The following is a 27,049-nucleotide window of genomic DNA, read 5'->3' as shown; positions in this document are numbered from 1 at the left end:
TTCTGCTACAGCTCTTACTTTGCCTTTGGGTCAATTTAGGTTCTCTAACAGCTAGATCCTCCTGAGAAATTCCCAAGACCTTGTTTGGGTTGTGATTGCTATGTCCCTTAAGGCTGGGGCCCATGAAGTTGTCGAGAACTGAACCACTCACCAACTGGATGCTTACTCTGGACATTACTGAAGTACCTTGATACACAGGGGGACAGTGACTCTTTAAGCATTACAGTTAAACAACTGAACTACTCAACATTTTATCTGAACTTGTGAAAGATTGACCTTGCCTGACAGGACAAATGCAAATCCAATCCATGAAATGGGAAATTATAATTTCTGATTTAGGATTGCTGGCAGGATATTGTATATAGAATCTGGAGGTCAGTGCTTCATCTCAGCTCAGAGCTGTTCCGTGGCTTTGGCTCAGGTGTGAAGCATGATGATGATTCTAGTCTGTTTCAGATCATACTCTTCCACTTAAAGAAGCCTAACAACTCTGCCTAATTGGTCCCCAGCTGGCAGCCTCAAGTGCATATTCCTACAATTAGTGCACCATGGAGGCTGAATTTTTCTCTGATTCTTAATGCAGAAGACTCCAGGTCAATCTTAACAGGATGTGGATATGCCAGTGCAAAGCAAGCTTCTACATTCATGGTCTTGTGTACTCTAAGGACAAATGACCATACACAGAGTTCATAGTCTGGCTTCTTTCACTCCCCCAAAGTCCTCCAGAGCATTGCTTTTGAAAACACCCATAAGCTGGAGAAACATTTTTGCTTTGCTAGCACATCCTGTTTGTGCTTCTAATTTCTTTTTTCTTATTGAGGTCATGGGCACGAAGAGCAGTTTTTTTTTATTTCTTCTTAACAGCTCATCTCTCATTCTTCCATCCCCCTAGACTTAATAATCCTGTTCCAGATAGTACCATTGGAGATTGCAGGAAGCTGCAAACAGGCAGAAATGGGTCAACAAAGTTCACATAAATATTCCCCCAGCTCACAGTTTTCAGAGTTTGGATTTCAGTCTGACACAAAGATGTGGGCCAAGAGTAATGTCTAGACCCAGATTTGAACTCTTCCTAAGCTTGGGAGCGAGCAGATTCCTCACTTTTTATGGGTGTTTTGTACAGTGAGGACTAGCAGCTTCAGTTGCTTTGCAGGAGCCTATGTCCAGAATCACAAAGACGTTTAGTGAATGTAGATTTAGGGCAAATATAGAAACACTTAGAATTATATGCAAAAAAATATTCTAGAAAACATCCTTAACATCATAGTTACCAACAACCTTGGGAATCTCTTGCAGGGAGGTATAGTTGGGAAGTCTTCTGGTACTATGACCTGGGAGGAATGGCTCTTTCTGGAAGCATCCAAAGAAACAGGAGGTCAGTTTCAGATGCATTGGCTCAGTCCTGTAAAGGAGCTCCACCAGGATATTTTGGCACTCTCTCCCACACAGGTATTTCCCTGCTCCTCTCCAACAGCTGGTGCAGCTACTTTCAGGCAAGTGTGGAGAACATGAGGGTGAAGAAGTAAAGTGAGGAATAGACTGGCTCTTCAACAGGAAAAAAAATATTTCTGGTGGTGGAATCTGGAGTCTCCACATCACACTGGTTGCTTTGCTTGCCACTGTCAACACCTTTCTTCAGGAAGGTGAAAGATGCTAGGAGAGGGAGGCTGAAGAAAACACACTTGAAGTAGCCTATTTTGAAACTGCAAAGATGCCCATCAGACACATTTTCTGAGAGCCTGGAGCTGTATCCAGCCATTGCCTGGCCACATGTTCTTCCAGTTCTTTATTTTCCCCTGTTGCTTCTGTTGCTTATGTGGGTCCTGCCCTAGAGGAATTTAGACTTGGATTCAAATGCTTTTCTCCCACTTGCTGTTTCTTGGGCCATGCTAATATGTGTGCAAGGGGATCAGTCATAGCCAACTTTACAGCTGTGGGAGCCACATTCTGCAGCTGTGGAGATCAATTAGTGGCATTAATACCAGGCAGTTCACTCTGGCTTGCAGATGATCCTCATGTTCTTTCTGCTGTACTGCAAAGAATTTTTTGTCCATACCATGGCAACTTTTTTGGTACCAGGGGAATGCAATATAAACACCTGCTCTATCTTGTGTTTTTCTGTGTGATAATGCTACAGACATGCATGGGAAGAAGCTATGTCAGCCTCAGAAATCACCCTGTATCTAACACTAGAAAATGGGCACAGATGCTTTGTAAGGTAACGGCAGATGGACTGTGGTGGAGCTCACACCATTCATCCTAATCTTCTGCTAATATCATCTGACCTGATCTGTCAGGATGCACCCGCCCCCAAAATGGAGCCATTCCAGACCTTTGGTATCTCAAGATGTGCTCTGTTGAACTTGACGGGTGTTTTCTGTGGACCCTTTGTCCACATGCTTGTTAATGGCTTTCAAGACAGGGACAGATAGGGCAAAGAGGTGGAAAAGAAGAGTCAAGGAGAAAAAAAAAAGAGAGAGACACATACCAACAAATGTAACAGTGCTACTGTAAGAAAAATGGATGGCAAACATACTATACAGAGAAGAAGAATAACAGGAGAGAAGGAGCAGGAAAGCAGGAAGATAAAAAATAGCGTAAATGAAAGAAGGAACTGCAGGGAACAAGAAAATATGAGCAGAAGATAAATGAGCAGGACCTTTGGCTGGAATAATCCTGTTCATGCCAGCATTCTTTGGCTGTGACACAATGAGACTGTGGCCTTTTATTACACATTTTCTTGTAGTGTGATGCCAATCCAGAGGCCTTTGTCTTTTTGGTGCTCTGCAACACTAACTCACTCCTATGAAGGTTCATCTTCTGGTCACCCCTATGGAACAGGCTCTGTGCTTGGATACACAAGCTCTCCCTTTGGAAAAACATCTCTGTGCACTAGAATTCCTTCTCCTGCATGTGGCCCTGGCAGATTTTAACATGCTTCAGGAAGAACTGAAGAGTCTGAAATGCTGAAGAGGGGCACACTGTACAGCTGCTCAGGCCACTTTGAATTTGCAAACAAAAGTAGATAGCTGAGGGAGTGCATGCAAACAAGCTGGGAGGTATTTTGAACTGTTGTCTCACCTGTTCAAAAACTGCAGAACAGCTGGAGACTAGTCCATCTTCTGTGAGAAAACATCATCCTGAAGAAAAGCATCATAAACAGGATCTGAGTTCAGTGAGATTTTTCTTGTGAGACTGTGAAACCTAATTCTGGCCACACCACTTGGAAGTGTGTTCCACTAACTTTTAACAACTTCTGCTTGGCACATCGATTCTTTAGACACACACAGATTGTACCATCATCCCACTGGAAACAAATTGCCTGGTGATTAGAGCTGTGTGTCACCTTTGCTGTGTCCCACACTGGTATGGTGCTGCTTTCCTGTAAGCAGGTTATGGTGCTGTCATTGTTGTCTGTGTGTCTGGGCTGACTGCAATCTCTCTCATTCCCTCTTTTGCAGAAAGAGGGAAGATGGAGATAGGCTACCCTATGTATACACTACTAGTGCTTTTTTCCACATGCCTCCAGAGGTCATTGGCAAAATATAACCAATTCTTGTAATTTCCCAGAATGCACTGATGTGAGAGGGTCAGTGGAGATGCACAAACCAGAATGGTGCAGAATGGTGTTGTGAAAAATATTGCTGTGTTGTTACAGCACAACTGGAGGGGATAAGGGTTATACAGAATGTCCTAAAATAGAGCATATTGGGCTAGATCCTCCACTGAGGAAGGTGCAATCCACAGGAATAAAGCCATTTATAACAACAGCCAGGATACTGCTCAACAACACAGTAGAATTGGTTGAGTCTAGGCAAACTTCATGGGTTTTTTATGGTATTGCCCCACAAGTTCCATGTCTGAGTACAGAGAACAGAGGTAGGAATAATTTCCAATCCTTACAGGTAAGAAAAGTTGAGGTGCCATAGGGAAACATGAGCCTGTGTGGCCAAATGTGTAAGTTGCTAAGTCATCCTGTTTTCCAAATGGGAATTTTAAAAATATAGAAAAAGAAATGGGGCCTCAGGGAAGAAATGTGACATAAAGTGGATCAGAGTGTAAGGAAGCAGCAGAGACAAAATAGGTTAAAACCTGGAAAAGTAGAGCTTTGTGCCTACTGCATAAGGCTGTGGGGGTGGTCACTGCATTGGGGAAAGGTGGAAGGAATGCTAACCATGCTGCTTCTGTCTTGGTCTTCAGCCAAAGGGCAATGCAAGCCTCTAGATCTGAACACAGTGGCAAAGTTAAAATCTGGATAAAGCTGGTGAATGCTGTTTGCATTGTCTGTATTGGTGGGGATGAGGATTTATGTCTGTGTTCCTCTTTACGTTGAGGAGAACAAGGCTTCTTTCTGTTTGGTTTGACACAAGCAGTGACCTCCTACTGGGATGCAGTAATCACAAAAGATGAAATAGCTGAGATACTTGAGAATAGAAACAAAATTTATCTAAGTTACACCAAGATCTACCTGGGAAGTGGCTCACTCTCTGCCTTGACAAATCAATTACCCTGATTCCTTAGGAAGGAGCCCAGAGGTACAGTCCCACCTAGAGACCACCACAGCAGGTAGAAAAAGAAGACTACAGAAGCCCTTGTCCAGGTCTATAAATGCCAAGAGCTGTGTCCCTCACCCAGCTCATTGCTGGATTGAGAGAACAATGGGCTGAGGGATATGCAAGCTTTCCTTGCCTTGTAGAGGCTCTGCTGCCTCCCAGCCCTGAATTCATCTCATTTTAGCAGTGAAATTCTATCTTCTGCATGATTGCACCGGCAGGCTTTTGTCAGCGAATTTGGTGATGTTCAAATCTGCCTCGGGGATGAGAAGCCAAGAGATCTGACTCAAAGTGGCAGAAAGACTGCTGCTGAGAAGCCAAGTTTCTCTTTCCTGGGGTGCTGAGTGGGCAGTAACACTAATGCAGGGTGCCATCTGTTTTTTCTTTCTCTAAAAGGTCATGTTTACCAAACATTGCAGAAGCAAGAGAGGTCTGGGGTTAAAATAAAAGTAATTAAACCCTACAGAGGAGGCCCTTCTATGCCTTCAGTGTCTACTTGGTGCTCTTCACACCTCAGTGAAGCACAAATGCCCCATTCAAAGCAGCCACAAGTAACTTTGTCTGCAGTGCCAGGCTGTGGGACTTGTGTCTAACCTGCAGAGACAGCCCAGCAACCAGCCTGGGGTGCCAAGCCCCAAGGTGTGACAGGCAGCTCACACAGGGACTCCACTTCCTAAGCTGAGCCTTGTGCTCTGCAGCTGGTGAAACAGGAGGCATGGATGGGAAGAGGAAATAGTGGTGTGCCAGAGAGGCGGCCCAAGGGCCATTCTGAGGTATTATCCAGACACATGTAACAACTATAAGAAAAAAACTATGACAGCCACCCACACCACCCAGAACATCCAGCCTTGCACCATGAGCACCACTTCTCATAAAGTGAGAGCAGCCTTAGTTATTCCAAGCCACCCTCTGGAGGAGCCTGTCTGTCCTCTTGGAAAAGCATTAGTCCTCTGGTAGATAAAATTTGTCATGGAGAGCCAGGCCCTCAGACTGGTAGCCAGCCCAGTCTGACACCTGGACAATCATCTCTGCACCAGCATGGCATGGGTTGCTTCAGAAACATTTAGTTCCTGTAGTGCTGTTCTGTAGAAAAAGGCACAACAATGTGGGAATTGCACAGCACATGAGGATCAAGTTTAAAGACTAAATCTGAAAGGAAGGCTCTGACTTTAGCATGTTGGTCCCTGTGGGACAGGAGGGTCTTGCTAGTATTATTGCATTCTCTGTCTGCTTAATGTACATCTCACCAAAAAAACTTCAAGTAATGCTGAAAAGACATTGCCTGGTTCAGTCTGTGCTAAAGGATGTTAAATTTAATTGATTTCCAATATATTTACTGTACCATACTGTCAAATCTATTTTACAGGTGTGTGTGCCAGACCTTTTATGAAATAAGTAATATATTCTGGGATGGGTAATGATCTTGGCTAATTACCATTAATTCCTCCTGGGTAAAACTAGTGTGAGGAGATGGCTTGATGCCACTGCTTTGCAAGGTGTTATGTGAATGTAGACAAAATCAGAATCTTGTTCCTGTATTTGTCTTTGTTGGGGGAGACTGTCTGAGAAAGCTGCAGCTTGGCTGGCAGGGGATGATTTGCCAAGATCAAGTTCCAAGTTCCCTGCCTTTCTGCCGTGAGAGACTTTTGCCTTCCATCAGTTTTAGCAGGCTCCCAGAGAGCATTGCCTCCAAATCACCCTAGAACTTGAACTTATAAGCAAATCAGAAGCAATTCTTTTGCACTCAGGCCCCCTGCATGTCAGAAATCTCTGAACCTTGAAAAGATCCCATAATATATTACCGAGCCTGTCTCAGCCTTTTTTTTTTTTTTCATTGAATTCTGATGAACCCATTCACCATATGTCATGGGTATCCTCAGGGAACACTGAAGTGAAATAAACTGAAAAGGCACTTTGGACCGTGCTAAGTCAGCAGTTGGTTTTTTGTTGTTGGGGTTTTTTTGGTTTTTTTTTTTCTGAGCAGGGAAGCTTAGGAAAGACAAAGGAAGCACTGGGTCTTGCAGACTGGGGTTCTGGACTCCATTCTACTGGTGTTAGCTAGTGAACTCTTTCTAATTCTCTATATGGAACTTTGTAAGGTTTTTTTTTTTTTTTATTCTGCTATCTCTGAAGCTTTGAAGTCTCATATAAGTCTAAGGCCATGAGAGACAATTAATCAGGCCATTAATCACTTACAGCAATTTAAGAACAGTATATGTACTATAACCAACCAATCCTCATAAAGAGCACTGTGAAATGGATGCATAAAATTTGTGGTTTTCACATCTAGTCCAGGTAGTCTTTGCCTTAGTTACAGGTCACAATCCTGCTCACTGACCTTGAATACTATGAAGAAGGCATTTGGTAAGTTATATATGGGAAACAGAAATATGGTCTTCTCCTGTAGTGACACAGAGACAAAAAAAGAGCTAAGATCAGCCTCTGCAGTACTTTTGTAACACCTCACAGCCTTAGCTTCCTTCTGTATGATTAGCTAGACCTTTTTGCATAACCATTGTACCTGGCAACAAGAACATTCTCTTCTTCAGTGACTGGTTTCTTAAACCACCCACCAAATCCAGAGGAAGGACTGCTATTTGGTGTTACTCTGTTATTGCTCTTATTTATGTGCAAATTTTTTTCTTGTTGGAAAAGGAGAGAAGGCACAAGGAGATGAGTTTTGTGTGATGACCACATGGGAGCTCTGTAGCTCTGGAGTGATCAGTGAGAAAGCTCAATTTTAATTTCTTACAGGACTAACATTATTGTCCTTGAGAAGAGTAGCTTTTCTGGTCCTTGAGTCCTGTAGTTACTCAGCCACCCTGCAAACACTTTTCTGAGATCTCTGAAAATTCCTCTCAGACCATGAACTGATTCTGGTATTTGACAGTGGTGCAATGGAATGTAACATCTGGAGCATCCAACTTGTGTGTTCCTGCCTTGAAATGGCCTTGAGATGTTTGAGGGGAAGAGGCTGGGTGTTGTTTCTCATGTCATGAAGTATGGGAATGTCTAAGCCTGGCATTCAAGATCCAATAGATAACCATGGTTCCTCTCCACAGTTGTCATTTAGAAGCACAGATCCTTTCTCAGCTGGAAACATGTATTTCCAGCAGCAAAGAGGTGATGAGGAGTGCAACATCCTGATGCTGTAGCAAATGCAAAGCAGTCGTATCTGTCCCAGGACAGGCAGTGACACAACAGCTCTGTGTGAACATGTGGAGTTGATACAGCTAGAAATGGGCATATCACTTTTTGATAATTTAGTGTCACTGATTTGGTCTTTATGCTTCCATAAAAGCAGGGAGAGAGAAAAAAGGAAATAATAAAAAAAACCTCACTATTATAACATTTCTCCTCCACCTTTACCCTTCATCCTTCCCTTACTCTAATCCTTATATAAAATCTTCCCGAGAAACCTGCACATAAAAGCTAAGTATCAGAAGTCTGATTTACTTATGCTAGATAAAAATATTTATGGGTGCCAGCTGAATTGTCTCAGTGAGAGCTTTTTTACCATCCTGCCTTCTTGAAACAAGCACTGGGATTCAGCTCACAACCCTGATATCCCTGTTTTGAAATGCTGGACTGGGGATAGTACTTTATATAAGCCCTGAGTCAGATTGTCTGTAGTAACCATTTCTGTTAACAAACCTGTCTGCAGCAGGCATATACAAGTCAACTGTGCAAATGAACAGGACATACCTGAAACATGAGAGATGTTTTTCACAGCAGATGGAATCTATTTGTAACAGTGACTAGGCTCGTTATGGGTCATAAAAGTCATGTAGGAACATCTAGGAAGAAGAGAACAGCTGAATTTGTAGTTTTCCTTTTCACCTGATTACGAGCAATTTACATTAATATTGCAACTTTTAATCAAACAGAATTCAAAGAAATTACAAACCTCCTCTACCTGATTGTATGACTATAAAAGCTGTGATTAATGGTGGCATATGATACTTGAGGACAGCAAGTAAAGAACACTTACTACAGCTGTAACTGCAGGGGTGATGCTGGGATTCAAACTAAACTGACCTATTTGGAGTTTGGCTGGGGCTTTGGGATTCACATCTTAGACTCTGCGTGGTACTTTTAATTATTACAGGTGGTTAGATCAATTTTCTCAGCCAAGAAACAGTATGTGCAATAGCTCCATTCTCTTTCTTCATCCCACTGCCAGGGAGTCTGACTGCTCACTGGCCAAGGGAAAGCAAGTGAATCCTCCTAATTTGCTTAATAACATTTTTTTTCCCCAGAGATCTTTCATGCTATACTTTCTATCCTTCCCCTCCTTACTTTCCTTAGTGTTTGGTTTTTTTGTTACTGTGACCATAACAGCTTTTGAGCCTTCTTTTGTTAAAAACCCCTGTGTCTTGCCAATGCAAATCAACTGTGTCACTCAGGACAGAGGAAAAATGTCAAGCTTGTTAAGTTTTTATTTATTTCACTGTAGCATCAGTTTTGATCTTTAGCAGTGTATTTTGTTTCTTATTTGCGGCTTCATCAGTCATTGCTACTAGAAAGTAAGAATAGGCCTTCCCAAAACACTTCCTCAGAAGAAAGAGGTTCAAGATGAGAGTAAACCTGGGAGAAATACAGGTTTGATAAGTGGAACCATAGGGCTGTAATGGTAACATTCAGACTGCTAATCAGTCTTTACCCCCTTTTTTCCACTGCTTAAAAGTCACTGAAGTTTACTGCTGAAGCTGAAATTTCCCTGGTTTGTTCAAAGATGAAATAAGTCTGCTGGATTTTTTTTTTCCCAGATTTTTTCACACTAAAAGAACTTAAAAATAGTTCAATGGTTCAGCCATTTTGATGAACTTTTTTCCCCACAACAGAATATGTAGAAACTATTCCCACTTCAGCAGGAGTGTTTGCTATTGCATCCTGGATAGCACCACAGCCAAACCAGCATGGGGTTAAATTTTTTATATTTAGCATAAAAACATCTAGCTGAGAAGTGCCTTTGAGGGCTCCAATGGAATCTGATTTTGATTTGACCGAATTTTGACCCTGAGGAAATTCCACACATAAGCACAATCCATTCTGTATGGCTGTGTCCACTGGGCTCAGAGCATGCATGGAGGAGGAAGGCAAGGTTGATATGTATGTGTGTGTAACTGATGTCCTTATCCCAGCACAGAGTCTTTAGGGGCCTCAGCAATGCCCTGGGGCAGCAGTGCTGAGGTGGATGGTGCTTCTCACACATCTGTGGCTGAATAGTCCTTCCAGTCTTAGGGCCTTCCTGTGTCTTGGAGAATAACTTAAATGCCTAATGAGGTTAAAGGAGGCTTCTTGAGCAATTTGGGTTGGTCCAACACCCTGTGCCTCATTGGCCAGGGTCAGAATTGGGTGTGGTGAGGGTACCTAGGGTCAGACAGAGCCCAGTCATTAGTAGGTCCATGGTGCTGTGGCAAATCCAAGGTCGAGTTAAGGAGTCAGCCTTCAGGGACAGATCATGTGTGTCCATGGCCATATAAAGGGGAAAGCTCTGGCAGAGCACTCTTACAGCACTCTTACAGTGTTGCTGGAACACGAATTCATGGGTCCAGGCTGGGGAGAGAGCCTGGGGAACCTTAATGTCTGGAAATACTTAAGAGCTGCCTGGGAAAGGCCCAGATTAACTTTATCTGCCTCTGAAAATGGCCCTTCTTTGAGCAGGGAGCTGGAGGAGACACCTCCAGCCTTCCCTCCCAGTCTAGGTTAGTCTGATTCTACAAAGCCTGCTGATTTTTACTCTTATATTGCCAGTGGATGCAGGATATCCTGTGAATGTTACTCACTCAGGCCCTACACTGTGTGTGACAGAAGACCAACAAGAAACCCTCCTACAGAGCAGCGGGACTGAGTGCTGCAAACTCTTACACACACTCCATGTTCTACCCAGACCAGCCAGTGGAGTCCTCAGAAAAACAGTGCTAAGTGCATATGCCAGTGTTTAGAGGACCATCATGTCAGGGAATATTTGCTGGCATTTAGAATCCATTCAGGCTCCAAGGGAAGTCAGGGGAAGGCGAGCTCTCCATCTGACTGCCTCGGGCCCTGACCTGCCCTAAAGAAGTTCTGCGTAGCACACTGGGTACTGTGGCCTTGACTCAGCTGAGCAATTTGGAGTGTGTGTCTGTGTCTTGCTGAATGAGAGCTTATGCATCTAGCTGAAATTGCTTTATAGGGCACAGTCCAGATCCCACTGAAATGCTCGGGAAGCTTTTGCCATGCACTTCAATGAAAATGTGATCAAATCTATGTCACCTGATTTTCCCTTAGGCTGAGGATAAAAATTGCTGCTTTGCTGGTTAAAATCAGAATGAACAGTACAGAGGCTGCCAATAAAAATGTTACAGTGAGATATGTAAGGGAAAAGTCCTTTAGTAAGATTTCCTGCAATATGGATAGACATAGAAGAGAAAGAATTAAAAATAAAGAGTTTAAAATATCTTCAGGTGTAGGAAAAAAATGTAGCATCAGGAATAGAACAATGCAAACTTTGATAAGGTGTTCAACCTAAAAGAACAGATTTTTGCTTCATTTTAATGTATTTACTGACTGATGATTATGAAAATATGTCATTTTAATACTCTTTGACAGAGCTGGTTATATAGCATTTATGTATGAGCATTTGCGTAAGTTCTGTGAATTTATTTTTTAAGTCTAACTGGTGACTATAGGCATGTGTATAAAAGAAGAAACTTTCTAAATTTAAATCCTTCATCTTTCTTAATTCTGAAGTTGTGGTAGTGTCTTGCTTATCAGATTTGGAGCCCTCTTAGAAACTGTGGGAATATTTCTAAATTTGATTGTTAATCTATTGAACAGAAAAGCTGCCACTGGAGAGAATAAACTTCCTTTTAAAGCACTAGTAAGTGTGCAAAAGTGCTCAGAGACTTAGGAGGCAGTCTATTTACAGCTAGAAGATTTGGACTCTTAAGGGCATACAGCACTTTTGAAAATGAGACTTAAATGCTTTTAAGTAATTTGGGCACTACATAAAATCACATCTAATTTCCCTCTTTTTGCTCTGACATCAACACCAAACATAAAATGATTTATTATCTAGTTGATAGCAGAACTGTTTTTATGTGAAGCAAATCCAAGAGAAAGAGATATGTTTCAGAAGGGAATTTAAAAATTAAATAGCGTTTCAGTATGGGAGTTAATACACATCCTTGGTTTCAGTGAAATTAACCGCAATGGTTCTGTAGTAATTATCTCCAAACTGGATATTGTTCTCAGCTGAATGCTCATCTCTTGGAAACCAGTGGAACTGTGTCTGATGGACTTGGTGCAGTAGCAGCCAGAGTCCATGTAGGCTTGCACACTCTTGCAAATCAAAAATTATTCCTCAGTAGCCACAAGAAGAGGCTAAGGTAACAATGAAAACACTCTCATGGTTCAAACAGAACCCCGGGACAACAAAATCTTGTTTGAAATTGGATGATTTTGGAATATACTTGGCAAGAAGGGTTAAGTACAGACTTCCTCATCACTTCAATGGATCAGACCTATGCTAATCCCATTCTGCCTGGAGCAAGATGTCCTGTCTCTTAGGGTGCACTGTTGTCAGGCCCTGGTTTCACACAGCTGCTGCTGTGGCTGACAGGAGAAAAGAGAACTTTCCTTTCTCCACAAGATCTCAGTGGCAATTTGTGGGCGAGAAAGAGGCAGCTTCTTTCATGGCAGCTCTGCTAAGTCTGCTATGGCTGTATTGGAGACACTCTTTAAAGGGTCAGGATCTCAGGGCTGGCTGGCTCTGTTGCCCCTTTATATTCTCAGCTCTCCATGAGTTTCTCTGGAAACTCAGCAACATTCAGCTGCCCCTGCCCCATTTCCCACATGCCCTTAGGAACTCCAAGGGAAAACTGGTTCCTTGGGATCCAGGCTCTGTGCCAGATTGGACTCGGGATGTGCAGAGATGCTGAGCAGTAGGCGGCAAGTGCACAGGGGTGATTGTCAGCTGCTCCAAAGGGCAGGAGAGTGTGGATATTCTCAGTTCAGTCAGAGAGAAGAAGAGAAAGATTTCTGCCAGGCTAACCCTGGGAAAAAGTCTGACAGGAATGTAAGCAATCTATTATCTTGCTTTCCATTCATATTGTCAGTAGATATGTTCTTCCACACTGACCTAAGTCCAGTGTACCAATAAGGTGAAATGTTTTTACTTTAAGACCAATGGAATTAATGTTCACAATGTTCTCTATTAAAGAGAGAGGTGCTTTTGAATAAATGCTCATTTGCCTTCTGAAATCGTACGAGTCATTTCGCCCGTCCCTGGCTCAACAGCGTCAGGAGAGGTGTCCACAGGCCATGACACCCTCCTTGGCTCTCCACCTCCTCCAACTGCAGCACCTGGAACAGAGGCAACCGGGCAGTTTGAGGAGCCACAGGATTGGTTCATAGAGGGGTGCCTGCCCTTAGAGAGAGAGGCATCAGAGCTTTGGCTGGATCAACCTCCAATCCTGATCCATCACTGGAGGAGACCCCTGACAGCCCAGGCTCCCTAGACATTTAAAACGCAGCTCAGGGAACAAATACAGAGAACAGCAATAAACGTGATCATAAATCAAATATAATATAAACAAATAAAAAAAGCGAAACGTTGCGTTTTGTTCACAGTGACGATCCCAGCGGTTCCACAAGCAAGAAAGCCGGGTGTGAAACGGAGGATCCGAAGGAGGCCGGCAGACAGAGTGGCCAGGAAGGCAGGTCCGACACCCTGACGCTAAAAGCCCAGCATGCGGAGCTCCAAGAAGAGCAGGCAGCGGGGTGTTCCCCTCTGGTGCAGAAGGCGAGCCTCCACCACACGGGCTCCCCAGTGAGAGTGCAGCGCAGCAAAGGGACGGCCTCGTGTTCCCACGCGGCTGCTTCCGATTATGAGCTCTCCCTTGACCTAAAGAATAAACAGGTACCAAGGCTTCCTCCTCAGGCTGTGGGAGAAGGGGATGGGGCGGGTGGGACTGCATTTGCACTGTGGTGGAATGACTTTTAGCCTTTTGTTCACCGAGAGCTTTTGCCCTGCCTAGCTGGCCCTTTGGGTACGTGAGGCTGATAGAGGAAGTAGATTCCCTACTTGTGACTGAGTCACCCTTTCACCCAAACCTGCTGGCATCTGCTCCTCGTTGCCTGGATTCAGTGGTCCAAAATGGACCTAGAAACCCAGTTGTGAGTGTAGGGTTAGAGATGGGTTGCAGGCAGCCAAGAGCAGCAGCATCCAAGGGTAGTGCCTTGCTCACAAGTGTACAGTGTCAATAGGGCTCCCAGCAACTGGTTGTTCCAAATTACTTCCCTCGTGGGTGAGTCTCCAAGAACCATCTTGGATCATGCAGGGCAGGCTCCAGCACACTTCTGCATTAGCATGAGCTTTCAAGAGGAAGTGGGGTTTATTCAATGAGTGTCCTGCACAGCATCTACCACGATGTTTGTGCACTCTGCCACCACTGCCCTCAGTCCAGAGGAGGATCCTGAAGAGATAGGCAAGTTTACCAGGCTAAGAGAAAATTATTCAGTCCTAGAAGTTGCAAGCCTTGTGTTATGTGCCTGAGGCTACAGCCTAGCTCCAGAGCACAAGCATGCCCATCTCTAGCTGCATGTCCCAATGGACTCCCAGCAGGAGACAGTTGGACAGGGGCTAAGAGCAGCTGGCCTCCTCCTTCACAGGTGGAATGTGTTCCCTCCCTCCTCATCTCTGCAGATTACAGCCCAGGAGAGCTATTGTGCAAAACAGAACCTAAAGCATAATTTATGCCTTTTCCCTGGGAAGGCAGCTCAGTCAGACGCTGTAGGATATGCAGACCCTGCAGTCTGTGAGGAGAGGAGGACAACTAACAGGGGGAGAGTTCAGTGGAAGCTGTGCTATTGCAGCTGAAGGGTCTCAGCTAATGAGGTTTCCACAGAAGAAGCTGCTACTTCTGGGACATCTCTGTACCACCTCCCTCAAGGCACAGATGCTGTCCCTAAACATACATGTCAGATCAATGACCCAATAGATTTCTGAGCAAAAGACACCTTTGCTCTCTAGCTCTGTCTTTCTCAAAATACTGTATACTTAGACAGAATTCTTGCTTCACACCAGGAAAAAAATAAGAGAGACTAATTAACTGGCTTCACAAGCTAACTGACATATCTTCAGGGTGGGCCACATCTTGACTGCTATATATGTTCTTAGCCTCCTCAATATCCTGCAGCTGCTCTGGTTTGTCCTGGGGACTGTCTGTCCTGTGTTATTTTAGCTTTAAGATCATGTTGCCATATCATTGTTCTTGCAGCAGAGGCCAAATCTGCCCTGGATGCATGTGAACAAGAGAGACATGTTCAGCTGGTTGTTCATTAATGTCTGGTGCCTTGCAGAACTGACCTTGCAGGGACTGAGCCTATCTCCTTGGTGGAACCACCTTTCTTACAGCAAAGGGCCTTACAATTTGTATGCCTCTCCAGACTCATGGATGTCTTCAGTGAACTGCCTTCATCTCTGGAAGAGGGGATTTTCAGGCAGTGAGGAGTACTAATTTTTCCACTGTAGTATGTGTTTTTATAGGTATTCCTATCAATTTACTCATCAGGTAGTTTTCTTAAATGGGAATAAGGGTGATAGGACCTGCACAGTGCTGTCCCAGTAGAACCCTACTTATAGCAGGACTTGTAATACAGGAATGGAACTCACAGTAAGAGAAAAAGGTGCAAGGAGACATTTTTAGTCTCACTGCACAATTGAAGTCACCTTTACCTTTTGAGAGAGGACTGAGTGCTAGTAAGGAAGAAGGGTAAAGTGCAGCCTCCTCTGCAAGACTTGGACCAGTCATTGCCCCTCAGCATCATCCTAGAGAGTTGGTGAGTGGCTTCATGGTTCTCCTTGCTCCCTACCCCATGAAACAGAGAATTCTAACAGTGCACAGAGCAGAAGTACTCTATGCTGGGAGGTTGGAACAGAGACTCAAGTACTAAAGTTACCCTGTGCTTAGACTCTATTGTAATGTTGGGAAAATGCAGGGGACCAGAGGAAAGAGAAGCATGCTTTCAGTCATACATACTCTTGGGCTGTGCTGGAGGGCAGCAGGTGCCCCATGGATGGAGGAAAACACTCCATTAACAAATATCCCTTATAGCAATGTCCTTCCATAGTGAGAGGCTGGAGAGAGAAGCATTAAGAATGAGTGACATGTATGCTTTGTATGTCTTTTTTTCTATATTTTTTATGATGCATGCATTGCCTTGAGTGACTTAGATTCTGTCCCTGAGCCTGATTCTTTTCTGGTTATAACATGGTGGCACATCACCATGCTCAGTGGCAACCTGGGTAGAAAACCAGTGCTGACTGAAAATAAGATCAGGCCGTGGTCTCTCCTGGCAGATTTATAAATTTATGCCTATGGGCACCAAAGACATGGGGTGTGCACCTCAAATGCTTGGCCATATCCGGGCCTGCAGTTTGGCTTGCCTTTTGGCTTGCCTTGACCTTGTTAAATCTCCCTTCATATGCAATCCCTCATGGCAGTGGATATCTCACAGCCATTTCTAATTCAGCCACAATTGCTCAGAAGGAGTGTTCATACTGAGGCCCAGAAATGTATTAAAGCTAATTATTCTTTGAAATCCCCTCCAATCCCCCTCCTGCTTTTCCCTTCCTTTGGCGCCGGCTGTCAGATCATTCCCCAGAGAAGAGTAGCTTTAAGTAGGCAATTACTTGTAATTCATGGGGTTTATTAGGAGCGAGAGAAGGCCAATCATGTCTGGCCTTTCTCAGCTCTCAGATGGGAACAGAAGGTTCCTCCAGCCATCCAGACTTACATCTCCATTACCCGTGACTGCTGTGGTGCTAACAGACGCCCTTTCCTCCTCTAGAGAGGAAAAACACAGGCTACAGCTTTGTGAAACCCTTAACACCTTTGGACTATCAGTTAGCTTGAGCTGACAGCAAATTAGTACGTCTCAGATAACAATAAGCAGCAAATGGCTGGGCTACAGCAAAGAAAAAGAGACAGAGACCCACTGCTACCAAAGGTGGGGAGGACACTTCTCTCTATGGAGATGCTGCGTATAGCTCTGCCAGTCTTCTCAAGCATCCCTTGGAACACTCCCTGTCCCTGTTATGCCTGCTGAAAGATAGTGTAGGATTCCCCTTGCTTTGGACAGTGCCAGTTGGCAGTGGATCACATGCAGAACCCAGCCTTGCACCCCTGGTTTGAGCTAGAAAACAGACTAGTTGAGGAAGAGTCTAGGAGTCCTCTCACTTCAGATCTTGTTCTGCTCCTTAATGCCTTAGTCCTTTGGAAGGACTGAGATTATGGACTGCAAAAAGCTGGTGATGTTTTTTATCGAGGTACTGACAGCTTGCTCTGTTCCTTTGGACTTTTAGAAGAATCTCTCCTCACTAGCTATTAAAGTCTGCCATTTTTGGCACTGTCCTTGCATGAGATAAACTGGCCTTTTACTTCAGATCAGCAATGGCATCTTGTCTTGGCCTCTAATCAGATCAGAGTATATGAATCTCATGTTTTCAGAATGGCTGTCACCTCCTTGGAAACCTCAGATAATTATAAGGCTCTTGCTTCTGCTTTATTTTGCATTTACTGTTATTCTCTCCCTCTCATTTGTTCCTCTTTCCCTCCTAACACGATTAGCTCTACATTTTCATTAACCAGATCATTATTTTAAGTGCTCACGGTCAGTTGTCAGTAATAACTGTCTGGGTTGGGCCTTTGCAGGTTACTGGTGTAATTTACATTTATTCGCATGAGCCTTCCTCCTGAAGGAATGAGCCAAGGGATAGTTCAGTCTCTTTCCAGGCAGGCCAGCTTTAAAGACATGTGTCAGGAGTGTTGGTTTTATGGTGGGATTTAAGATGTCCTTGTTTATCCAAAAGGCCTGCTGCCAGGTCTTGTGGTAAATGACACTGTCCCCATGATTATTGGGGGAGGATTTTTAGCAACATTTATGCAGACCATTTCTGGGCAGGCAGCAGTGAAAGTGTTAGGCAAATGTTCTTTAAACTGGGGGTAAACAGAGCTCTGAGCCACCTGCCTCTGCAACTGTGGTGGCCAACCCCATCACTAAGAAAATTGCTGGTATTTCTTAGTGCTGGGCTTTGATGTTTGCCTTGGACAGACTGCGAGCTCAAGGGCAAGGCAGACAGAAAACAGAAGCCTACCTGGTGTTTGAGCACAAGGCAAAGGTCCCTGCTTCATGTCCAGAGAGGGAAATATGAACGGATGTGCTCCCCATCCCACTCTCTTCCATAAATGTCCCAGTACTTGCTCCACAGCCAGGATACCAGTGCAGGCACAAAATGGCTGGGCTTAGGTTGTTCCTCTCTGCCTGTCATCTCCCAAGGTCACATTATCTTCCTCTGCTTTCCAGTACTGGAAAGATTCCATAGGTCATTTACACTTCTCATAGCTGTCAGACCAGGTCTTTACGTGTACCGACATCACTCACTGATGGTTTTATCTGTAACTTACATCATGTTATGAAAAAGAAGAAGGAAGCAGATGACATGACATGACATGGCTATGTGAGCTGAGGCTCATGCCTCAGTCTCACTTTGACTGTGAAAGCAATTTGCACTTAGATCTTGTGGAGCTCAGCTTTTCAAACTGTGAGTCCTGGGCCAACAAGGCATGGTGAGGGACAAGTGGTATGTCTGGGGGTGAGGATGCAGTCAGTAAAGCTTGTCCTTTGGTTCTGCTAACGAACTTATATTCACTACATGACTGATGCAGTTTATTGTCTGCTAATTCAGGACTGACTTCACCAGCACTCTCAGTCCTGCCTTTCATCTTTTTTTGGTTTTTCTACATGTGTGCAGACACATATTAATGCTACAGTCTGCACCTGCACTCTGCCCTGTGAAGTGCCAATGATAGCTAATAGTTCAGCCTAAACCTCAGTGAAGGTAGTTTGAGTTTATTCTTCTTTTTTTTTTTAACCCCATCTTACACCTTCGTCTTCACACCGTCCCCCTTGTCCTCTGTCAGTCACTCATTGGAACCAAATCATCTGTCATTCTCCTGGAACTTGTTAGTGAAAAACCAGCTGCAGAGGAAGAGTGATGGGATTACCAGGAAGTTTAAATTCTAGAGTACAGGAACAACCATACATACCTGCTTTGCTGAAGCCAGTTGAGATGGTGTGTGTTGATGTATTTACACGTGTTTGTCGTTACCAGCTCAGGTAAATCCTCCTTCCACTTTTTTTATTATCTTGCCTCAACATTTAAAATTCAGACTTTTTTATCTTTCAAAACTGAGAGTCTTTCTTTTTCTGGGTATTTTTATTTTCATTGCTGGCTGGCACCTGAAAAACTCAGATATCAAAAAGGAAGACACTTTGGAATTCAGAGTACTTTTTAAAACACAAAACTCAGAATAAACCCAGCCTCCACTAACTTATATGGAAGTTTATGTTTCTCACTAACTACTAGATCAAACCAGCATTCTCTGCATTTAAAAATGAAATTTTCTTCCCTTTTTCTGAGTTATTTCTCCTTTTGCTGAGAGTGTTTCCTAAGGTTGCTAAGGAGGGGAGAAGCATTAGTAACACTCTGAGATAAGAGATAATGCTTGACATTACCAGAGCACCGCTGAGCAGGAAGACATATTGCTGGAACGTTGTATTTTCAGTGATGAACTTGCCCTAAAGGCCATCAGAAGTGAGTCTGCAAGGGAATGCCACCTGACAGCTCCAGATTTTATGACTGGCATTCTAGGAAGAGGCAGGATCCTGTTACAGCTGTGAGGAAGCTCCTGGTGCTGATGATTTAGCCAGTCATGCCCAAATGGGAACCTTCTGTTGAAATCAGGGGCATGGCATTGCAGGGAAAGGTTAATTCAGTGTCAGAAGTTCCTTTGACAGTCATTGAAGAGTAATCAGTGTAGAAAGTGGAGCAATCAGAAGACATCAGGAGGCAATTAGCAAAAACTAACGTATCTGTTCTCTGTTTTTCAGATCGAAATGCTAGAACACAAATACGGCGGCCACCTGGTGTCTCGCAGGGCAGCTTGTACCATCCAGACCGCATTCCGGCAGTACCAGCTCAGCAAGAACTTTGAGAAGATCCGCAACTCCCTGCTGGAGAGCCGCATGCCACGCCGCATCTCCCTGAGGAAAGTCCGCGTCCAGAACTCGGAGAGCTTCTCCGCGGAGAAAGCCCTGGTGGAGGGGTACAACTTCGTAGGCATCCCACTGGTGAGGTCCCCATCCTTGCCAGCCACTATCAGTGGGGCGCTAACTGAGCTGGAGGACTCCTTCACAGAACAAGTTCAGTCCCTGGCGAAATCCATCGATGATGCCCTGAGCACCTGGAGCCTAAAGACCATGTGCTCCCTGCAAGATGGGGGCTCGTACCAGATCAGGGAGACCTTCAGTGCTAGCTCCATGCAGCCAAACCAAGACTTAGAGGCTGAGCTACAGGATCAGGAGAAGGAGGAAGGTCTCCTGCCAGATACTCTACCGAAGAGCAGCAGCACTCTCATGATGGCTTTTCGAGATGTCACCGTTCAGATCGACAACAAGAACATCTCTGTCTCATCATCTACCTCGGTGTCCATGGCAAACTGTCTCAGCAGCAGCAACCAGGCTGGGCTCTCTCCAGCTACCAAGGCTGAAGAAAGCCCAGGAGAAGGGGAGGGAGAAGCCAGTGAACTACTGTCTGCCCCAGAGAGCTTACCTGAGAACAGCCTCACTTCCACTGAGGTGGATGTCAGTACTAATGGCACAGGGGACAGCAGTGCTGAGCCGGATGAGATGGCGATGCAGAAGCTCCAGTTTGATGCAAGCAATGAGGCGGGACAAAGCAAAGGCCTGGAGTCTGAGAATGCAGACAACTCAGAGCAGCTGAGCAGCAGCAGCACCTCCACCTCAGCCAAGTCAGCCTCTGAGGTGTCCTCAAAAGAAGCCCTGCAGGCCATGATCCTCAGTCTCCCGAGGTACCACTGCGAGAACCCAGCCAGCTGCAAGTCCCCCACACTTTCCACAGACACCATGAGGAAACGCCTTTACCGCATTGGACTGAACCTCTTTAATATGTAAGTGACTCTTCCTCTATTTCCCAGCCAGTGTTATTCCTCACAGGAACAGATGATGGCAGGCTCTTGGTCTAGATCCATCTCCAGGGAAGCTTGTTCGTATTCAAGGGCATGACCATCTGGGTATGCAGTGCACAACACAGGTTGGCTTCCCAGAAGCCCTTTCCCTAAATTCTCCCCAGTACTATCCTTCTCTTCTGCCTAACAGAGGAACAAGCCCATGAGTAGTGCCCATGCTCTCACAATTCACTGAACCTTCAGTTCCAGTTGCTGTTCATTTGGCATCCACCAGCCAAGCCTGGGATCACTCTGCTCCACTCTGTTGCAAAGGAACAAACATAGCTAGGACTGTAAATCCAGCCCTGGTTACTTAACATGGGGCAATTCCAAGTAAAGAGAGGGAGAGACAGAGGTAGAGCTGAGCTTAGCTAGCCCAGTATGAGTCATAATGACAAAATTACATCTCTGGCTGTCATTTTCCTTCAGATACCTGGGTAGATTTTCACCTGACAGACCAGGTATAGTCACCTGTCTCTCATATATCTGAGTTTGATATCCTATGAGAAGGCTGTAGATGTGAAAGCAAAAGCAGAGCAGAGGTTACCATCAGAAGAGGTTAACTCACAGGGTCACACATAGATAGGGAGAAAGCAGCCTTAAGATTTAGATTTGCTTTTTGATGAGACTTCTCTCATCTAAGCAAGCCACTAGAAGTACTGGGTTTTGCTTTATCATCACGCTCTCATATCTCTGTCTTTGTTTCCATTTGAGTCCCCTAATAATGAGGATGCAATGTACCCATACTAGGAGAACGTTTTTCCACACGTTAGCGTGGGCATTTTAGTCAAAGCAAGGACTGATCATTATGCAGTCCTAGGCAGAAGTTTTTCACAGACAATGGGGCAATGCACAGTATTTACATATGTGTACCATGGAGGCTGTGGATTCCAGGAAGCAGAGACCAAGAAGAGATGTTTTTAGGGTCAGTCTCAGAGCACATGCAGAAGTGAAGTGATGTTAGGTCAGACAGATTTGGGACTCTTACAGAACTGAGAGGGACGTATTTCCAGTTCTGAGTACAGGTTGGAGGACAGGAGTGAGGAAAATAACTTGTTAGCTCTGGGGAATTATGTCTTTTTTCAATCTCTGAGCAGTATCTGGGGGACATGTGGCTTCCCTTGTGGCTTCTTATCCAAGGGGCTGGGATGGCCATTAATCTTTCTGCAGTTATTTGTTTGTTGCTTTCCCTGTCTATTTCCAGGAAGAAGCAATTTTACTATTGTGGGGTTTGGGATGTGGGCACTGATCCGTAGGACATGGAGCTGAGGCTGTGTGTGCATGTGTGCACATCCTTTTTCCTGGCTGGCTTTCCCTGGAGCAGCAGCTGAAAGGCTACAGTTTCTAGTGGAAACTGCCACAGTCTCTCTGGCCTTGCCTTGCATTTTTGGAAGGTTGGAGCAGGCCTCTGGAAACACATCGATGCAGTGGCACTTTCCCCATCCCTGCTGCACCATGAGGGGGTGAAATCCCTGGAATGGCGAGTGCTTCATTATGCAGCACTGCTGTAATAGCTCAGTGTGTGTGGGCAGCTGGCTGCGTGGGCAGAGGGAAAGACAGCAGGACGTGAGGAATCCCGCAGCATTTGCTGGCTCTGCTTAGCACCCCTGCAACACCAAAAATGAATAGCAGGGACCAGGCTCAGGAGAGAGAGGAGTAGGATTGTCTGCTGCACCTCTGGGTAAAAGCTGCATGCTGCACTACATGGGATACATCTGCACGTGTTCAGTGGCAGATGCTGTATTGCTATCAGGATTTTGTGCAGAACAAATTGAATCCTGGGAATAACTGATGAAAGGCTGCTGTTAGTGAAAGAGTTTTTGACTTATAGTCTAGGCAGTGCAGGAGGGCTGTCACAGCTGGACTGTTTTATCCTGCATCCTTTGATGGCATGGTGTGTACCATCTCTACTGAAACCTGCACATCCATGGTAGTGTGTGCATTTTTTCTGGCCATGTTAAACTCTCAACTCCTCTGGAGTGGATCCAAAGTCGGTCCAGTGATTTTGGAGTCACACAGGTGTAACTGAGTTCATCCTCGTGTTGTGAATGCCATACTGTCCCCTGCCAAATACCAAAGTGTGCAGGTGGATGTGCATTTTATGAATCTCTGGTGCTTAGTTTGACTTGTGTCCCAGCCTTATCACTTTTGCACTTAGCAGGGAACTTTACCTGTACTCTTCAGCACTGAACCAATAGGTCTGTGTGATAATAAATAAAGTGCATTGTTGCTTTTCCCTGAAGAAGGCCTGGGGTTTTCAGTATCAGATCTTGCATCTCTCCTATTTATAAATTTAATGGGCTGATTGTTCTTGCAGCCCTCTCCCCAACGATGCCACACTGCCCAGGATATTTTCTTTTGACATTACAGAGTAAGCAGAACTATTTCAAGCCCATCTACTTTTTACATGTCCATGAGGCCCCTGTAAGGAGCAGGCCATTCTGCTGAATGCAGCTCCCCTTATAACTAGACATATGTTGCTCACCCACATACTTCACCACCTGACAATGTCACAGTCTGTGCCTATGCATATCATGCATTCACGTGCTCTGAAATCTCATCCTATTCTTTCCTCACCCCAGGAAACTGCCTGAGCAAACTCTCTCCTTGAGCCTTGACAAAGAACCCTGAATTCGGGTTAATGATGGAAGTATGACATCATTTAATGAAGTCACTCTCTTACCTCTCTCCACTCACCAGCTCAGAGAACCAAAGAAGTGTGGCAATCTTCCTGCCATTGCAGTGATTCACCTCAGCACAGTGCACCATGACAGAGACCCTTCAGTGGGGCAGACTGAAATATAGGAGAAAAACTTCCTGCACAATCCACACATACTGTTTGTTCTTGTCGGCGCTGTGAGACAGGCACCACATAGGCTCACAGCCACTCTCGGGATACACAGGGGCTTATAAAGCAGGACAGAAAGATGGGGACAGATGTTTTATCAGGGCCTCTGGCAATAGAACCTGGGGTCATGCTGTTAAACTGAAGGAGGGCCAGTTTAGATTAGATGTAAGGAAGAAGATTTTTACAATGAAGGTGGTGAAACACTGGTACAGGTTGCCCAGAGAGGTGGTGGATGCCTCATCCCTGGAGATATACAATATCAGGTTGGAAGGTCCTCTGAGCAACCTGATCTAGTTGAAAATGTCCCCACTCACTGCAGGAGGGTTGGAGGAGCTGGCCTTTAAAGGTCACTCCCAACCCAAACCACTCTGCTTCTGTAAGAACCGTGTGTGCAGGCACAGACACTGGCACATTAAGAAGCAGAAAATCACTCCCACAGCCAGGCAATCAGGCCCACTCAGCACCAGACCTGTTCTCAGAGAGATGCTCACAGCCATAGAGGGAGAAAAGCCCTCTGTCTGGGAGCTGCACGCTGCTCCCTCCCTTCTTCTGACAAAGCATTCTCTGGGTGCCTTCTCACACACAAAGATTTTTGCCTGAGGGCATGAATCAATAGAGATGGGAAGAAAAACACAGCAAAGGGTGGGGGAAGTAGAGGAGAGATAAACAAATCTGAGTATGGGATTTCTGTTCAGGCAGCCAACATCAAGCTCAGGTGAGGAAGGTAAAAATGTATCACTCTACAATGAACGTTGAAAATGTATGAAAAACAAAATTATTTGTTTAACAGAAATAGTGTCCGCTTGTGGTTATGCCCCTTGGAGCCTTGAGCCTCGTTTGCCCATAGACCATGGCAGCAATGTCTCCTAAGTTTCTTCACAGAGGGAAGAGCCTCTGACTCTGGAGCAGATGGATGGCAGAAGAGGCACTAATGAGGCGTGGTACAATGCAGTAGGATTCGTTGTGGCAGTGGGATGCCACTTGTGATTACCATGTGACAGCAGGCGCTGCAAGTGACACAGCACTTGCTGTGTCAAAAATGACATCTTTTTGTCCTCAGCAGCAGCTAGGGGGGCACACAGCAAGTCACTTTTCCTAACCCAAATCCCGTTCCTGACACACACGTGAAGGCATAGGAGCCCAGCACATACCAAAGGCTGTATTGATGCAAGCCATGGGGTGAGCCAGAGGCAACAATGCCTCCAAGAGCTCATGCAAACTCACCATGTCTCTGTCCTTCCCTTCCAGAAACCCAGACAAAGGGATCCAGTTCCTGATCTCCCGAGGCTTCATCCCAGACACCCCCATTGGGGTGGCACACTTTCTGCTACAGCGGAAGGGCCTCAGCCGCCAGATGATTGGGGAATTCCTGGGCAACAGCAAGAAGCAGTTCAACAGGGATGTTCTGGAGTAAGTGTGGAAATCTCTTCCCCTCCTCCCTCCACTCTAAAGGAGTTGCCAGCCCACTCTGCCCCTGGCTGCACCAGCAAGCACCCCATGCCCCTTTGCCACCATTCTTTAGGAACTCCACCATTGCCAGTCCCTATCTGGCATCCCTCAACACATTTCTCAGCTATGTGTGTCACCCTTCATATCATCAGTTCTTTCATTTCAGTCCTTCCTCAGGAGGCCTGCGTTCAGCTAGCAGGAGCTCAGCACTGTCAGGTGGTAGAACAAGTGATGCTGGCAGGTTTGGGGGCTGGGAAACTCTTTGGCTGACGTCTCATCCCATCCATATAAAGTACCCCTGATGCCTTCTGGGAAGTGCTAAGAGAGACAGAGGAGGAAAAATATCTGCTTCTTGCTGTGAGATGAGCAGAGAGAAGTGAATGCTGGCTACATACTCAGTTCTCTTTCTGTCCACGTTGGAAATTAGTGGCCCTTTGAGTTTGTCCAACTGCATTACGTGGACAATTACAAGGTCCTGTTTGTGCTGATGAGTCCTGCATATGAAAACATGCTACTAAGGGCTTGTCATTGCCACAGCAGCCATGGAGCACTGAGGAACATCCCCACTCCAAAATCTCCAACAAGCTGAGCTGCCCCTTTTCAGAACAAAATCTGAGGTTTCCTTACTGCTTCTGTTCAGTGGCTGCTTTTGCTGGATTGTTACCTTCAGTTCTCTCACTGTTAGCCTCTCCTGGTCACAAGCCATGCATCTCTCAGCCTGCACATCTCTCCTCTTTCAAGTCGAGTTCATTCAGAGACCCATTTCAAGGTATGACCAGCACTCAGCTGCATCTTCTTTTATTATGCAGAAGCACAGCTCTTAGTGAGAGCTGCCTTTCCATTAAGCTGGAAGTCCTTTGCACTTGGTCTTTTATTACATTCTCCCATTCTCCAAAATGTTCTCTATTTTCCCTTGAATTTTGCAGTGGTTTCTCTTGAACCAAACCATAAAGAAGCTCCAAATCCCATCCACATACCACTTCTACTCCAGAGAAAGACTCCAGGGGATGCCAAAGTTCAAGACCCAAATCTAGGCCTAAATTTTAAAATTAATTCCAGCTGCAATTGCTGCTTCTTATTGCTGCAGGTACCTACCTGACCTTTGGGCCATCTCTTTTTTTTTAATATACTGTAGAAGTATTGATTTGTCCAGCAACAAGACACATGTGCTGTCCAGTCTCTTCACGCTGAGAACTACAATTAAAAGTAATTGCCTCTTTTTCTCCAGTAAGCATTTTTTGGGCTGCTTGCCCTCACAGATAATCTGCTCAAATTCAAACCTAGCCTCTGCACGCACATGGAAATATTGCAACAACAATAGGCTGACACTTCCTTGTAATCATAAATTTGGCATCATCCCTGCAAATGACCATGTTCCTCTGCCTCACATGGGACTACAAACTTAGTGTCAGCAGCTCCTGGGAACAGTGCCTATTGCAAATCCTGGTGTCAGCCTCCCAGCCTCAGTGCCCAGGAGCTGCTACACTGGGGTTGCCTGTCTTGTTTCTGCATGAGGCATGGGGGCCATTGGAGCAGGTGGCCCTACTCCATCATGCTCATTACTCGAAGCTTCCACTGCCCCTCTCATGGTAACACTCCAAATATTCAGTGAAGGAGTGACCTTGCCCATCCTATTAACATCTGCATAAAACAAGGCTCAAAGATGGGGACTGAGATACTGGGGCTGTGTGTACATGGGTACGTCTTGGGCAGGGACTGTGTGTACTTGAGCATGTATCAAACAACTGGGTCTGAGTTCAGGGTTCAAACCTGTGTCTGATCTCGCCAGGCAACAGATGATATGCTTGCACTAACAATCTGTGCTGCCATCCCCTCTTCACAATAAATGCCTGATTCGTCTTCTGTAAAGGCAAAGATAAAAGTGGACTTAAAATATATGTAGAATATTCTAAAACAGGAAGAAAAAAATATGCACATTCAGCTGCTTGTAGCCGTGTCATTTGAAGGTACTTTCTTCCTGTGCCAGTTCTGAGCTTGGGGGTATGCTTGAGCATAGTTGGTGGGTTTTGCAAGCAAAATTTTCATCAGCCACTTATGAGAGCTGGATCAGCAATGGCTGCATACCCAGCAGTGTGCCATGAATGGAAATAAGGCATTGAAAG

The 27,049-nt window shown here is 45.1% G+C and overlaps 1 protein-coding gene across 5 annotated transcripts in view; it reads left to right on the top strand.

Annotated features, from left to right (window-relative positions):
* The window catches only part of IQSEC3 (IQ motif and Sec7 domain ArfGEF 3), a 99,181-nt gene that overhangs the window by 48,550 nt on the left and 23,582 nt on the right, over positions 1 to 27,049 (top strand). For all 5 annotated transcript variants that reach the window (XM_053944258.1, XM_053944257.1, XM_053944261.1 and 2 more), the window contains exons 3-5: positions 13,170 to 13,458; positions 19,494 to 20,572; positions 24,726 to 24,887. In XM_053944258.1, coding sequence (XP_053800233.1) covers positions 13,170 to 13,458; positions 19,494 to 20,572; positions 24,726 to 24,887 — 1,530 coding nt within the window. The remainder of the gene's footprint in view (positions 1 to 13,169; positions 13,459 to 19,493; positions 20,573 to 24,725; positions 24,888 to 27,049) is intronic.

The sequence above is a fragment of the Vidua chalybeata genome, chromosome 5 (assembly GCF_026979565.1).
Source record: "Vidua chalybeata isolate OUT-0048 chromosome 5, bVidCha1 merged haplotype, whole genome shotgun sequence".
Lineage (NCBI taxonomy): Eukaryota > Metazoa > Chordata > Aves > Passeriformes > Viduidae > Vidua > Vidua chalybeata.
This window is presented reverse-complemented; position numbering and strand designations above follow the sequence as displayed.